Genomic DNA, 16347 nt, shown 5'->3' with positions numbered 1-16347 from the left:
ATGTATTATTGATAATGATTATTAGTTGTAAAATTAATTGACGTTTCGGTATGAAATATAGATGCTATTTATTTCGTTTCAACTATATTATTATATTTTTTTAAAAATTACTATATTTTATTGTACTTCAAATTTAAAACTCAATTTTAGATCCATGTAAAATTAATAATTTATCTACAAATTCGGTTCTCTCCTTTAGCATTGTTTTCTGTTTATCCAAAATATTATATGAATGTATATTTTTTACTAAGAAGCAATTTATAAATAAACGAAGGCTTTCTCTAAAAGTTTGTAATTGAGGAGGAACAGAAATCCTTTCAAACACTTGTATACAAGCTTGTTCATTTTCATACAAAAGAATTCCCAAGATAATTTGTCTAAGGAATTTCATAGTGTGCCTTTCTAATTCAGTAAAATGGATGACCTGCAATAGAATAATAATACATAATATTTGGAATAAACATTTCTTAATTACTGAAAGCTATAGCACTTACTTTTAAAACTGACAAAGCAAGACACTTTTCAATAAGTAAATGTATTAAAAATTGTGCTAAATTAAACAATTGTTTATTGTTGTATGTTTCCAGAGTTTTTAATTTGTCCCAAAGCGTGTATTGTATTGTGAGCTGAATCAAGCAAAAATAAATTATTATAATAAAATGTGAATAAGTTATATAACATACGCATGCATAGAATGTAGGAAAAAGATTGGTTAGATCTTCTAAGAAATAATGAAAGTTAGCAATCTTTAACTATTGTTGAATATAAACACTATGCATGCATGTTGTAGCAATACTGACATTAAAGAATTCCACTTGCACATTTATATATAACATTTTCTGTACATAATTATTGTAACTTGAAAATTAAATTTTCCAATAAGTATTTACTTTTACATTAAATCTTATTTAATACTGAAATGTTATTTTGATTAATCTTTCTTATACGTCCCATGTAAATAAGTATAAAATATAATATTAAGTACCTGATACTTTCTGTTATATTCACACAACTTTTGAGCTAATATTGCATAATAAGGATTAAACTTATTTTCTTGCAAGCAGCAATGCATTAAAACATGTATGATTTCTGTTTCTTGTTGATTCTTTAAACCAAGATGATGCAGTTTTTCAAATGCATCTAAATAATCTTCAGCTGTCATAAGGATACAGAAAATATTTTTTCTTGTATCAGTATTCATTCTCTGTTTTTGTGCCAATTCCAGAATTTTTGTACCAAAATTAAGCTTATCATATTCTTTTGCATTTCCTTTATCATTCACATTACTTGAACCAGACCATGCTGATCCTATAATCCACCACTTACCACTTTCATCAGCTGTAATGAAAAATATATAAACTTTCACCTAACTTATGTATATAAGTACATTGTGTTTTAATTGTTACAAATATATCATTTACCATGTAATAAATCCATTAGAGACACATTGAACTGTGTTATTATATTGCCTTTGCGTATTACACTTTTTATAACTTTTTTCAAATGCTCCACGTGAGAAGGATCATACTGAGGTATTTTATTGATATTGTTATTTTTTATTGCTAACAAAATTTCCAACATAAATTTAATTCTTGAACTGTGTGATAAAGAGAACTATTAAGATAATTTCTAATAATTTTCGTTTTGTATGTGTGCGTACACACGTGGGAGCGTATATGTGTATGTATATTCGAAAAACATTAAATAACCTACTTTTCTCCATTTTCGTGACTAGCTTTTCGCTGTAGACTTTGTATAAATTCCTTTAAAGCACTTGGATCATCCTTTCTCAATGAAAATCCCACTGTTTTTAGAATAAGTAATATCAATTCAATCTCTTTTTCTGTAAACTTAGCCATCAATTTATCAAGTATCTGATAAAGGAGCTTATATCCAAATACCTACATAAAGTAAATTTAAAAAAACTATTTAACTTTATGTTTGCTTTGATATAGATCATTGTTTAATCAAATTTCCATACTTTAAAATTATATAAATGTGAAATCATGAGAACAATATTATCCAATTCTTTGTTTGCTACATCTTGTAACTTTTCAATCATCTCAACAAATTGTTTAATAAGCTTCTCTAAAAAATTAGCTCCCACTTCAATACCAATATTAGCATGTAATATTGCAATTAACATCATATGCTCAGAAATAAGACGATCTGGTGTAAGTACATGTGATACTAAACTTTCAATCACTAATTCTGATAGTACATTGTTCATATTATTACGACTATTTGTCATATACATTTCTTCTATCTGTAATACATAACATAATACATAAATCATGCAATAAACAAATTCATCATAAATATATATATTTATTTACATAACTATTGTTTGCTTTACATATATAATTATATAATTACCTGGTTTGCTATACTATACATATTCTGTTCTGTCACTCTGTTTAAACAACCCTTTAATTGTTTTTTTAAGGAAAGCAATTTTTCATCATTAGGATTCATATTATGCATAGTAATTGCTCGTGCAGCAGGTGGAACATATCTGCTAGCATTATGTATAATATTGCCTTCTTTATCTCTTTTTCTTCCATAAATATCTTCCCATGTATCTTTGTCATTGATGCCAATATTATCAGGTTTCTTAGCTTGTGCCAATTTTGTCTTTTTAGTCTTAGGTACTTTCACGTGCATAAGTTCATCTGAATCACTGTTGTTATCAGATTGTTCTTCAACAAATGCATCAAAATCAATATTTTCATTCTTACTTTTATTAACAGTATCTGAATTAATATTTGCATATTCATTTCCTTCCACTGTTTCTGATGAATTTGTATCAAAATCAATATTAAATTCATTTTCTAAGATCTCCTTTTCTGTTTCTATGATATGTTTCCTATCTTTCTCTAAACAAAAATCTAAAAGATCTAATTATATATTTATAATTATACATTAAGGAAATTAATAACAATAATAAATAAGTTACAATGTGTACATAATTACACACAGAAATTTTAGTAATAAAATAAAAAGGATACAATCCAAACCATCTGTTACAAAAGACTTAGGAATTGTCTTATTTTTTCTTTTATTTAATTTCAATCTTTTTTCCAATTTTTTAATTTCTCTGTCCTCTTTTAAATTAGCTTCATTAAGTAATTTGTGTTTTTTATTTTTCTTCTTATGTTCAAGTTCTTCAAGCTTCCTTTTTTTAATTTCTTTTTTACATTCCTTATATCCTTCTTGTATTGTTTTGTCAACTAGTTCGCTATGATTTGTTTTATTATCATTGACGTAGCCACGTGTAGTACGTAATTCATTTCTGTTTTTTAAATAAACTGATCTATTAATTTTCTTTTGCTGCCTGAGCTCTTTGCGCATTTGTTTGCGGGATTTCCTTGCTACTTTTAAAGTTGACCGTTCTACTTTCTTAGTTTTTAATTTCTTACGTTTAAGAGAACTCATTTTTATTCTATTAAGTATTTAGGTAGGTTATGGATCCTGTCGAAATTTTACGATATAATTACTGGGCTACGTTTTTATCATTTTTTTTTTTTTTCATAAATGTAATGAAGCACAGAAGCATGAAAAAACTTACTTCTCTTACCAACTGTATGGTTGAAGAATAAATTAAACAATTTTTATCGCTAATACTTATGACATATTTAAATAAATCATCCATTACTACGTTTTCAAGAGTTCTAGACCAGTGGCACCACTGATTCGTACGGAATTTTTATTGAACACATCTGTATAAGTAGGTTTATAAGTTTATAAATATATGTTAATGTAAGTACGTTTATTTAACAGGAGACTATTTGTAGGCTATTTTTGTCCAAGTTTTTAATATTGCCCACTTAATCATTTTTCGCTTCTAAACTGTGAAGGTGACAAGTTAAGTTATACACATATAAATTAAATGATTTGATACGAACAATAAGATGAAAATGTTGATGCAAGTATCGCAAAGTTCCTTGACAGTTGTTTTTACTAAAAGGTAATTACTCTAATAGGAAGAAAAAATTTTACAGTGATATAAGTATCTTTCACTTAACCTTGTCAAGCTCATATTTATAAATCAACTTTTACATTATTAAACGTAACGGTATTCTTTACAGTGCAATACGAAGAAAATCTTTTTGTTTTTTAAAAAGATGTGACTTTTCCTCCCAGAAGGTACCTAATAATAAAATAACACGAAAATCAATTGTTACACCATTTCCTCCATTAACCAAGCCAATACCTAATTTACCTAAAGCAATCTATGCTACTGCTAAAGAAGAACATCAGGTTACTAAAGTAACAGTTTTGTCAAATGGATTAAGAGTTGCCTCTGAAAATCGATTTGGCCAATTTTGTACAGTAGGCGGTAAGTACAAAAAATGTTTGTAAAAAATCTTTCATTTTAATTATTTATTTGTAATATAAAATAATGTTTTACAGTATTGCTTGATTCTGGTCCTCGATATGAAATTGCATACCCCAATGGTATCTCACATTTCCTAGAAAAGTTGGCATTTGGAGTAAGATTTTTAAAATATAATGGAGAATTAGTATTTGAAAAATAAAAAAAATCAGTAATTTACTCTTTCAGTCTACCAAAACGTACAAGAATAAAGACCAGATAATGCTAGCTCTAGAAAAACATGGAGGTATATGTGATTGTCAAGCATCCAGGGATACATTTGTTTATGCAGCATCTGCAGAACGTCGTGGATTGGATACTGTTGTACAAATTTTGGGTGATATTGTTTTAAGGCCTCAAATTACAGAGGATGAGGTAAATGTTTTTATACGATATTATCTTACTTATATCACTCTATTTATAATAGAAAGTAATAATCTTTTATAAATTTCAATAAATTATCAATCAATAAATTTAGGTATATTACTTTTATAGAGTTAGATAAATTAGTATAATTGTTTGCTATATGAAGATATAGATATAATATAAAAATTCAACCTGGATATCAAAATTTTTAGATAAATGCTGCAAGACAGATGATTCGATTTGAGTTGGAATCTTTACTTACAAGGCCAGAACAAGAGCCAATACTTATGGATATGATTCATGCGGTAAATAAAAAAAAATATTTCTGCAAAATTTTACGAATGCTTATCTAATTGTAAATAAAATTTATTCTGCATAGGCTGCATATAGAAATAATACTCTTGGTCTTCCAAAGATTTGTCCAAAGGAAAATATTGACCATATAGATAGAAAAATATTATTTGAGTATTTAAAACATCATTACACACCACATAGGATGGTAGTAGCTGGAGTTGGTGTAGAACATGAGGACCTTGTTTTAGCAGTTCAAAAGTAATTATAAGTAAAACTGTTAAGTATTCATCAATATAAATCAAAATATTACTAGATAGATTTTTACTAATTTAAAAGCTATCTCTCATAATTTATATCATTTATGCAATTTAAGTTGTGATATTTACTGTTAGGTATAATTTATTATTGTTATTATAGATATTTTGTTGAAAAAAAATCGGTTTGGGAAGAAGGAGAAAAAGAACAAAAGAAGAATAGCTCGATATCCATAGGAAAATTTTCAAATACAGTTGACGCTTCGATTGCTCAGTATACTGGAGGTTACATACTAGTAGTTATCTCTTTAAATTAAACATACTAGTATTTTTGAATATTGTTATTTAATAGTTTTAAATTGTATAATTATATAGGAAGAATGTAATGTACCTGTGTATGCAGGACCTAGTGGTCTACCAGAATTATCACATGTAGTAATAGGTTTGGAAGGCTGTTCTCATCAAGATTCAGATTTCGTAGCAATGTGTGTTTTAAATATGATGATGGGTGGTGGTAACAGTTTCAGTGCCGGAGGTCCAGGGAAAGGAATGTATACTCGTCTGTACACGAATGTACTTAATAGGTAAAATTTGAGATAACTTCTTATTCTTTTAAAAGCTAAGTATTGTTATAAAACAGTTATTTTGCAGGTATCATTGGTTGTATAGTGCAACTGCATACAATCACGCATATGCTGATACAGGTCTTTTTTATATTCATGCATCTTGTACACCCTCTCATGTCAGAGACATGGTAGAAGTGATCGTACATGAGATGGTTACTATGACAAATAATATTACAGATAACGAGTTAGCGGTATGATTTCATTTATAAGTTCTATTCACATATATGCAATAATTATGTTTTTCTATCCACTTTTAATCTTAATTGGAGAATTTTTCAATAATGTAGAGAGCAAAGAAGCAATTGCAATCTATGTTACTTATGAATTTGGAACAAAGACCGGTTGTATTTGAAGATATTGGAAGACAAGTTTTAGCCACTGGTTCTAGAAAACGACCAGAATACTTCATACAGGCAATTGGTATTGGTCTTATATTATACTGAAGTATACGGATATTGGTTGCTTGGAACTCTCCATGGAAAATTTATTCTTTTCTTAATTCTTGGTCTGATTCTATCTAGTTATTTCAAAATTGATATTCGTTTTCTTTATTTCAACACATCCTTTAAAAATATAGTAACTCTTCCCAAAAAATATTGACATAAATCTCTGTTGCTACTCAAGAAATTCTGACCAGTCAATATCCTTATATGTAATTATATATAAATTATATGTAAATATGTATATTACTCATTAATATATATAAACTAGCTGTATTTGTATTATTAATTTGTAGATGAGATATCGAAGGATCATGTAACAAATGTAGCACGTCGTTTACTTAAATCACCACCTAGTGTAGCAGCTCGAGGGGAAGTAAGAACTGTTCCGTCGATCGGAGACATTCAAACTGGATTAATTGACGAACAAGGCAGATTACCTGGTTCCCGTAGTAGATTATCGCTTTTCCGCTAGATCTAAAGATACATGTACGTTCTTTTTTATATCATAAATCTTTGACAAAATTATTCGCACATATACATTTGTTGATTTATCATCAAACAGGAATTAAATTTTTATATTTGAAATAGCATATATGTAATTTGTTAATTTATTCACGATTAACATTTCAATTTGTTTATTTTTAATTTTTCTGTGTATTAGATATATATCCCTATATTGTACACAAATACGTTATGTAAAAATTTATATATACAATGTAGTAATACAAATACGAACAATGAATAACATAATTATTATATGTCATATACATTTATCAAGCTAATAGTAAAAAAGAATACATTTATAATACCTATAATTAATAGACGAGATATTTTTATGTCGTCTATATTAACGATTTTTGTGTGATGTACTTTTAAATAAACTATTGCATAAAATAAATTTAGTATCATATTCATTAATATAGTAATCAAAATTACAACATTTCCAATATACATTTTTTATTTTTATACCAAAACATTCTTCATGTATACATGAACATTGATCATGATACAGAAAGTTGACAATAAAACTAAGCTTCCACTTCCGCCAGTTTTTTGAGGAAATTAGCTTTCCTTTGAGCAACACAGTTTTTCCTTTCTGCTAAAGAAAGTTTGCGGCGATTCCATCGCTTTTTCACCGGTATCTTTTCTTTAACGATCTTTGTGTGTTCTGGATTTGCACGTATAGCTTCATGGGCGCTCTTATAAATACCCTCAATCTGTAGACAAAAGTTATACAAATGTCTTCTAATATATAAAATTATATATAATATATCAAATATTAATATATAAATAAAAAATAAATTATGGAAAGTGAATTGTAACAAAGGTCAGTGCGAAAAATGCCACAATTAATGCATTTATCTTTTAAAACCAATGCACTTATTATTGTCCAACTGCGACACTGCAAAGATCATGAAATTTTGCAGTAATTATAAGTTGGACGAATGGGTGACTGAATATGTAAATAAAATGTATGAACACTTACACTATCAGCAGTAATACCATTTTTTATGTACTGTGAAAATTGTCGTTTGAAAGCGTCATCATCATCTTCTTCTAATGTTCTCATGTAGTTTGCAACATGTTGTCCAAATATGTGTTGCCGATGAACATCAGCATTGAAAGATTTTGATTCACTATCATACCCAGGAAACCTCTTGGTGCTATTTATAGAAAAACAAAATAAAAGTCTAAACATATGTTTAAAAACATATCCTGTATTATTTCAATTTTTAATTATATATTATCAGAAACACATTTTTTCATCTCTTTATATCCATGCAAAGACAGTAAATTGTATTGTAGAACACAGATACAAAATCATGTCTTGCTATGACTCAGATGACGCGCATGTGTATGGTAACATCATATTTTTTTTATAATACATTTTAATATCTTTTATAATAATTATGTTAACAAATACCTATGTGGAATATTGAGACCACCATCAACAGCACCTTTCATGGCGCCAAAAACTCTAGCACCAGTAGTTGTACGCATTAGACCAGTATCTAAGTAACATCTGAATGCCCCAGGACCTTCGTCCAATTCTTCAACGTTATATTCATCACCAGTTACTTCTGTTGTTCCAGTATACAAGGTATCTAGGCCTAATTTTTTCAATAACTATAAAAAAAGATATGGTGGTATCACATAATTTTGAAAATAGATCCAACTTCAATTGTATTGAATATTATACAATTGTTGTTCAGAAATATATAACAGGGAACAATTAATATCTCTTCAGTTATACATCAAAGCGAGCTGAGTGTTTCATCATTAAATAAATATTTAAGTATAAAATATATAATTGTAGAATAAAATAATATAAAAATACTTACTCTTCGTGCTAAGAGAAGACCTGTGCAATATGCAGAAGCATAATTTGTAAGCCCAACTTTAATGCCATATTTTGGAAGTTCATGACTGTATGCTGCACATACAATTCTATCTCCTTCGATCCTTGAATATGCAACCTACATGTATGATAAATTTTAATAATTGGATAATAAGTCTTTTTAATAGATTTTAAATTATCTAAATATATGTACCTGACAAGTAATATCTTTATTTGATAGACGTACAATTAATCTGTATTTAGGGGTATTATATTTATTTTTATCCTGAATAGTTAATCGTTTACGGGCATAATAATCTGTCTTTCCTTCACGTCGCCTTCTGAACTTAACTTGGTAACGTTTGAAGTACTGTTTATTTTTAACAACCTTTACAAACCCCTAAAAAACAATACATATTACACTCTTTAGATTAAAAGAGAACTATAAACTTTTTGTTTAATCAGTATATAATATTCAGTGACATAGGGGATAATTTTTTCATTCATTTGTCAAAGTGAGCTAAAATTTTCATCACTTAAAAATCAATATTGTTTATTAAAAGAATTTACTGAAAATTTCTTTAACGCTTTTAACATATTATTTTTGTTTCTTTCTTTTCAAGTATACCTATGCTAATAATGTAAATTAAAAATAAAGGGCAAGATCGTACTTTTGATGATATAGAATATATAATTTATTGATTTGAAGTAATAAACAATATATATTATTAATATATTACTTATTTCACATTATTGAAACAGTATATAATAATCAGCTACATGTTGTAGCATGAATATCATTCCTCGAATCCTTTTGAATAACATGCATCTACTACTTCTTTTAATATTAAATCATTTGTATAAATAATTAGGAATCTTATTTATCGAATTACATTAATCTTTACTTACCATGTTACCAATAAATATAATAAAACTCCTTTTCGAAACACTGCCCTTGAATATTCCACGACTTCCACGTATCAAAAGGAAGTTCTCGTGTACACTCGTTGCGTCCTCGTCGTGATAGCGCCATCTACCAGTTAAAAATTTTGCTTCATATTAGTAGTTAGGTTCCACTAACTTACTGATAGATGGCACTCATTATGCACAAAATAGAACCTTTTGCGCTAATTGCATATATATAATTAATTATTTATGTAAGAAATTGAAATAATATTATACAGAGAAGATTTCTGGAAGTTAAAGCTTTGATTTAATCCGAACAGTTCAAGAATTCGTCTTATAGATCGAGAAATTTGAGTCCTTTAATTTCGTAAAAACATTAGTTTGACTGTTTCACCACTAGGTGTTATAGTGTTATATGGTCCACCGATTTGGACGATTTTTTAAACTTACTTGAAACTAGAGAGAATATTTAAATAAAACCAGGGATATAACTAATCTTGATAAATTCCTTGTTCGTATGCTCTAAATTTTCATTTAAAATCTCAAAAGTTAACAAATTTTCTAAATTGTGCCATCTATCGATTGAACATAAATGTACAACACTTTAGACACAAATATCTCAAGATTAAATGTTGGGATTGGCATACTTATTAATTCATTATCATCATTTATAAAGATATCAAGAAATATGTATATATATATTTTTATTTAAAAAAATTATGATGACCTTGAAATGATATGATTTCCACCATTGCATGTGATCCTTGAAATATCTTTGTCTGTTATATCTTTGTCCTGAGAAGCTTCTCAATTTCTTATATAATATACGTACCAAATATACATATATGTACATTATATTAATTTAATCAAATATTGCGTTTATTTGTACGAAATTTACATTATTTAAATTAGGAATGCCTATAAATTTTTTGGGAAAGTTACAGTATCTTATGTAGGGAAAGTATCCCTTTCGTTAGCACTGTTTAAGGAGAAAATCACTTTTCACAGCCCAAGTTTCAAATTTTCAATATGTTACATAATACGACATATACTTTTATATATGTAATAATACCAAATTAGTAGATAATCTAAGAGGCTTTTAGAATGTGTTACATATGTGTGACATGTGGTAGCAGATGGGTTAAACAAATAATTTCAATTAACTTATTTTTTTTAAATAAAAATATATACAAAAAATATTATAAGGAGTAATATATATTTATTCAAGTTTTTATTTCATGAACATCTTCTGTTCCCCAATCGCTTAAATCCTCTTCCCAGCCATTATTCTCTTCAGATGTTTCTAATCCATTTAGAGCTTTTATGTCAAATACACTTTTTGATAATATTTGTGGTTGTTGTATGTGTAAAATCTGTGTCTTCTTTATCACAGGCTCCATGTCTGTGAAATAATCATATTCTTCTTTACAAGTATCTATTAATTTTGAATTTTTAATATCAAGCTCTGAAATATCGGATATAATACCAGCTGACTTCTTTGTTAATTTCAATTCGCTTGTTTTATTTTTATCTATATTTAATACTGCATCTGTAGTAATCCTTAATGTTGAATCCAAAATCGAAATATCATTGGAACTGGACTGAGATTGAAAAATTGCGTCGGAAGACTGTGAAATTCGAGCATGCACGTCTGCAGTTTCTTGTATGTCCCAATCAGGCCACGTGTATTCTTCTTCGATAATGGAAGAAGTAATCTCTTTTTTATCTTCACCTCCATCTGGAGATGGCCTTTCAGGTAAATCAATTACTTTTTGAATACTATCCGTAGGAACCACGAATTCAACATTTATATCGTTCTTAGTTTTCTTGTTATCTTTCAGTTTATTTGGTCGTCCATCTGTAAATAACTTCCCTCTATTACCACCGATTACTGTGGCAGCGCCTAAGATTGGAACTATGTCAGCTAATGCTTTTAATGTTGCAGATACAAGATGATCATTTGTGTCTTTAATTCCAACAAGTAATTCAGGAAGTACTTGAGATTTCAACTCATCTACTTGAAATATATGCACAAAAGAATTGAAATATGACAAAAGTACTAAACGTATTGATACATCTCTTATACAAAACATCTGCAATAGTTTGGGTACCAAATAGACCTTAAATGTAGAAATTGAAAATAAGTTGCTATCGGTATTGTCATTTCCATCTGTAAATAAAATCATGGATCCTCAATTTATATTAAATACAAAATTTTATTTTTTTTATTTTACCTTTTGGTTTTAATATAAATGGTAAAAGCTGTTCTTGTGCTGTTGTATCTAATAAAACCATTCTTGAAAGAAGTAAACGACCTAATTGTTCAGCTACAATATTTTCAGGAAACATTCTTAATTGTGTTATTAAGGTTCTGTAATATGATTAAAAATTTTTACTATTACCAAGCACACAAGAGATTAATAATTTTTTTTTAAATATTTACCCAAAAAATATTTCTTTTTCCTTATTACTTTTTAACACTAACTCATTTAAAAATGCATATATTCTCATAAAATCATGGGTAAAGAATGGATGTTGTAGTACATGGGACAGTTCGCACCTTAGAGAAGGATCTGGATTTTGCAGATTTTCTTTACAGAACTGTTTAAACTCTAAAAGACTAGGTACATCATCTAAAAATAGAACAGAACATTTATCCATTAAGATTTTTGTTTATAATTATTTAAAATAGAGTATAATTTTAATTAATTATATACCGTTTACCTGGATCCTTTTGTCTCAATATATCTTCAGCTAAAACTCCAAATGCATATACATCAATAGTTGTAAAATTTGTTAAAGTGATAGTTGCATCTTCGTTAGTAGAAATCGCTTTCTCGTATCTGTAGCTTTTTATTTTTTGTAAATAAGAAGAAGTCAAATCATTAAATTTACATAGACATTCCAGACCTCCAAGTTTCCAACATCCCTCAGGTGTAACATAAATAGAACTTTCGCAAAGATTATTATGAGATACAAATGCTTTTTCATGAAGAAAAACCAATGCACGTAAAATACTATATAAGCCCATGCATATTTGCAGTGTATTCTGGGTTTCTATTGATTGAATTAAAGGTTTAACTTGTTCAGTAGCTAGAAAAAATTTACTACCTTTTGACCATGAAGAAACGTACTTCAATATACATGGATGTCTATATAACATTAGACTCTGAAACATAAGTATATTATTGTTACACATATCCATTTTTTAATTAGCTAAAATAATATAACTAAAAAGAAAATTAAGGACGATTGATACATGTACTTGTGACACTCTACAATATGTAAGGTAATTAATGAATCAATGTTAACCTTTGCAGCTTTCTCTAAGGGCGATGGATTTCCAAAATTTGCATTATAATGTAAAGATGGCTCACTGACAAACACTGAAATCCTTTGTGCATTGTAACCATTCACACAGGCCATATAATGCGTCCAAAAATCAGTTATTTCCACAGGTTTTTCGTCAATTTTCAGCCCATTAAGGGCACTTTTCTCATTCCCCATTAATTTTACTGGTTTAAAAAAAGAAGAAGAAATTTATGTATAAATACAACAATGATCAAAAGCAACAATAGTTATGAAGAATCTTCGTAAAAAATTACCTTACGTGTCAATTTCATTCTACTTTAAACCACTTCACTATGACGAATTATATACATCGTATGTTCAACTACCTCTTCGGTCTTTCTCTGATACGAGATATGATATACGATATACATATGATAGACAACGAAAAAGTGTTTTTTTTCTGTTGTATTAGACCGATATATATTTTTATTACTAATTTAATTTTTATTAATTATTTTTTGCATCAAAGTCTGTATTTATCTAATATCTAAAAGTACGAAATATACTAAATATTTTTACTTGTGTGTGTATAATTAAATTATTAAGAATAAAAGAAAAAATGATATCTAAAACGTTTTACTTTTAAAGATATAGAAATAAGTTCATATTAGTCGTAAGACAGTGCAAATACTGCAAAGTACTGCGATTATAAATCAAGAATAACGCTTTATCAGTATTCATTTTATTTTCATGTTTTAATTATTTATATAAGTTTGAATTATTCAGATATTTATATAAGTTAAATTTTAATTGTAAATAGATAAAATCATAGATGTTTTATAACTTAAAGCTGGCTACGAGGGTCCGTCATATTATTATGTTACATTTTTAAGATTTACAAAGAGCAATTTATCGCACTATTTAATTTCACTATTTTCGCAGCATACAATCAGTAGCGTAATTTTGCAGCATTTGAAAACAACATTTAGTTTCAAAATGAAACATACAGAAATACATGTACACATAAACCGAAAAAATAATTATTATCAATATCACGTCCATACATACATTTTAACATTTTGCCGCTATCTACTTGCATACGTTCCATACATACACGGAGTGCTTACTCATATTTTCCAATGCATACGTAGCATTTCCAGATTCTACATCAGTAGTAAATAATTAAAAATATTTGTAGTCAAAACAGTACATACTTTTCGCTACTATTAAAGGTATCGATATATATTACACGACTATGATAAATTGTTCATTATTATTATTTGATTACATTGTAATCGACAGACCCTTGCGCCTGCATCTTATTTGTTATATTTTTCATATACAATCCAGAAGATCACATCGCACATAAGCGATAATAGGCAAATGGATAAATCAATTATACGTTAAGTCTTTGAAATATTTCAAGATACTTTCACACAATCGGTTTCTGCACTTCTGCGCCGTATTACTTACATGTCCTTCGATTTCTTCATCCATGTGTTGTCAGCCGCTAAATATTCACTTGTAAGGATAATATTATTTAATAATATATGTGTGAAAGTAATGATGTCTATATCGTTAGCGATGATGTTGACAATAAGGGTAATAATATCAATGACAATGATAATGACAATCGATTATGATTATAAAGGTACGCTCTATTATACTAATTGAGAGTATCGTAAAATTGGTATATCAAATTTATAACAATGATTAGAATGATAATGATGACAACAACGACGATGACAACGACGACGGTTAGTGGTAGTATTTTTAAGTAATATTGGTATCATTAATAAAAGATAATGAAATGTAATGAAATATCATGAAAATTATAGCTAAATATCGGAAAATGGTATATGTTATAATGAATATAAAATGTGATATATGTATTAAGAAATATGAAGCAATACTACTGGAAGAATATTATTGTAGTATTAAACGCTGTAGTAACATCAGTAACAGTATCAAGAACAATAACTAATTATATGTTAATGTTACAATCCATAATGCTATACTGTTATAATAATCACATAAACAAAGAGGTGTTGTTACTACTACTTCTACTACTATTACTATTGGCACTACTACTATTAGTACTATTACTGATATTATAAGCTATTAGCTACAATGCGTAATAACAATGAATGAAATAATAGAAGACTGATTTATTTGACTAATTATTTTTGAAGCCATAATAATCACTTGCGATATTATTCAGAACTATCCGAGAAAATACAAATTTATTTATGGCAGTAAGTCAAAGGCACCGGTGTCTCAACTATTTTTCAAGCGCGTGCTTTCACGCTATTGTTCATACATTTACAGTTATGATTATTAAGCTTTTTACGGAGATACTCATATGAAGAAGTGTAAAGTAATTAAGCGATAACAATATTTTTTTATTAAATTTATTTCAGAAAAATTAAAATTCTTATTGATTTGTACTCTCATCTTTTTTATAGAATTATGGAAGAAACTTTAGTAAGAATTTATGTAACTTTTATACGAAATGATGACAAGATTGGCAGTGTATATTTCAACGATTTCATAAAACATATTTAATTAAACGAGTAATCGTCACTTCAAAAAAATTAATAAAATTTATCTCTTTTATATACTATTATTTATTTTAAAAAATTTTGCATAATAATATTAATAATATAACATTATCATTATAACGGGGATGGAGAATGATAGTAATGATGATGATTTCAACGACGATGACGAGCAACGATGGCATTGACAATGAAATGATGATAACGAAGGCAGCAGCAGAAACGATGTCAGCCATATATTACAGCCAATAATAGTAATTATTATTATGATAGCAATGCTGATGATAATACTAGTACTACTACTATTAATAATAATAATAATAATGATAGGAATAGTAATAGTAGCAACAGCAGTAGCAGTAGTAGTGGTGTTGGTAGCAGTAGTAGTAGAAGCAGCAATAGCAGTAGTAATCTCCGTAATGTTTTTTTTGCTATAATAGTATGGATTAGTGACAATATAATAATAAGTAATAAGTAATAATAATAATAATAATAATAATAATAATAATAATAATGATAATAATAATAATAACAATAGCAGCGGTAATAGTAACAACGACGGCGATGGTGATGATCATATATTATATATGTTGCAATATAGTAATACAATAGAAATAATGATGATGATAATGATGACAATAGTATTACAAATAAAATAAAATTAAAATAAAATAATAATTATTATCGTATTATCGTAGTGCTAGAACCGCAACGAAAGCAAGGAGTATACAATTCTTCTTCTACACATGTACGTTGCGACAGACAATGCTGCAACCTAGTGGAATATTACTATACACGAAAAATCGAACGCATTTCGAATTTCTGTAAGCAATACTCCTTGTATTATTTATTTTTCTAATAATCGATACTCTTTTTGAGAGTGGTTAGGTCATGAT

At 27.8% G+C, this 16347-nt stretch overlaps 4 protein-coding genes across 9 annotated transcripts; 1 reads left to right on the top strand and 3 right to left on the bottom strand.

Annotated features, from left to right (window-relative positions):
• Positions 1 to 51: 51 nt before the first annotated feature.
• Positions 52 to 3708, bottom strand: LOC122565630 (nucleolar MIF4G domain-containing protein 1 homolog). Of its 3 annotated transcripts, none has more exons than XM_043721801.1 (9): positions 3569 to 3708; positions 3009 to 3471; positions 2377 to 2897; positions 1982 to 2266; positions 1714 to 1901; positions 1422 to 1597; positions 986 to 1338; positions 495 to 626; positions 52 to 424 (listed from the first exon to the last, which is right to left on the bottom strand). In XM_043721801.1, the coding sequence occupies exons 2-9, from the start codon at positions 3433 to 3435 to the stop codon at positions 134 to 136; spliced, it is 2373 nt and encodes a 790-aa protein (XP_043577736.1). In that variant the 5' UTR covers positions 3436 to 3471; positions 3569 to 3708; the 3' UTR covers positions 52 to 133. The 3 variants fall into 3 exon arrangements, with proteins under 3 accessions (XP_043577736.1, XP_043577737.1, XP_043577738.1); XM_043721802.1 differs by having other exon boundaries at positions 3009 to 3496; positions 3569 to 3683; XM_043721803.1 differs by lacking the exons at positions 52 to 424; positions 495 to 626 and adding an exon at positions 637 to 914.
• On the top strand, positions 3587 to 6950 carry LOC122565639 (mitochondrial-processing peptidase subunit alpha). The gene is made up of 12 exons (XM_043721822.1): positions 3587 to 3727; positions 3795 to 3967; positions 4089 to 4339; positions 4414 to 4493; positions 4565 to 4750; positions 4954 to 5046; positions 5121 to 5293; positions 5453 to 5585; positions 5665 to 5873; positions 5941 to 6106; positions 6203 to 6335; positions 6652 to 6950. The coding sequence occupies exons 2-12, from the start codon at positions 3912 to 3914 to the stop codon at positions 6828 to 6830; spliced, it is 1659 nt and encodes a 552-aa protein (XP_043577757.1). The 5' UTR covers positions 3587 to 3727; positions 3795 to 3911; the 3' UTR covers positions 6831 to 6950.
• Positions 6951 to 7298: 348 nt separating this feature from the next.
• On the bottom strand, positions 7299 to 10389 carry LOC122565650 (60S ribosomal protein L5). Its single transcript, XM_043721848.1, has 7 exons — positions 10330 to 10389; positions 9606 to 9729; positions 8911 to 9096; positions 8701 to 8835; positions 8283 to 8485; positions 7845 to 8022; positions 7299 to 7575 (listed from the first exon to the last, which is right to left on the bottom strand). The coding sequence occupies exons 2-7, from the start codon at positions 9606 to 9608 to the stop codon at positions 7387 to 7389; spliced, it is 894 nt and encodes a 297-aa protein (XP_043577783.1). The 5' UTR covers positions 9609 to 9729; positions 10330 to 10389; the 3' UTR covers positions 7299 to 7386.
• A 412-nt stretch (positions 10390 to 10801) lies between these two features.
• Positions 10802 to 16220, bottom strand: LOC122565634 (protein-associating with the carboxyl-terminal domain of ezrin). Of its 4 annotated transcripts, XM_043721812.1 has the most exons (7): positions 13208 to 13439; positions 12915 to 13117; positions 12327 to 12771; positions 12046 to 12235; positions 11837 to 11973; positions 11089 to 11772; positions 10802 to 11004 (listed from the first exon to the last, which is right to left on the bottom strand). In XM_043721812.1, exons 2-7 carry the CDS (start codon positions 13107 to 13109, stop codon positions 10826 to 10828), a joined length of 1830 nt encoding a protein of 609 aa, XP_043577747.1. In that variant the 5' UTR covers positions 13110 to 13117; positions 13208 to 13439; the 3' UTR covers positions 10802 to 10825. The 4 variants fall into 4 exon arrangements, with proteins under 4 accessions (XP_043577747.1, XP_043577746.1, XP_043577748.1 ...); XM_043721811.1 differs by lacking the exon at positions 13208 to 13439 and adding an exon at positions 14367 to 16220 and having other exon boundaries at positions 10802 to 11772; XM_043721813.1 differs by having other exon boundaries at positions 10802 to 11772; positions 12163 to 12235.
• Between the last annotated feature and the right edge of the window lie 127 nt (positions 16221 to 16347).

The sequence above is a fragment of the Bombus pyrosoma genome, linkage group LG3, assembly GCF_014825855.1.
Source record: "Bombus pyrosoma isolate SC7728 linkage group LG3, ASM1482585v1, whole genome shotgun sequence".
Lineage (NCBI taxonomy): Eukaryota > Metazoa > Arthropoda > Insecta > Hymenoptera > Apidae > Bombus > Bombus pyrosoma.
This window is presented reverse-complemented; position numbering and strand designations above follow the sequence as displayed.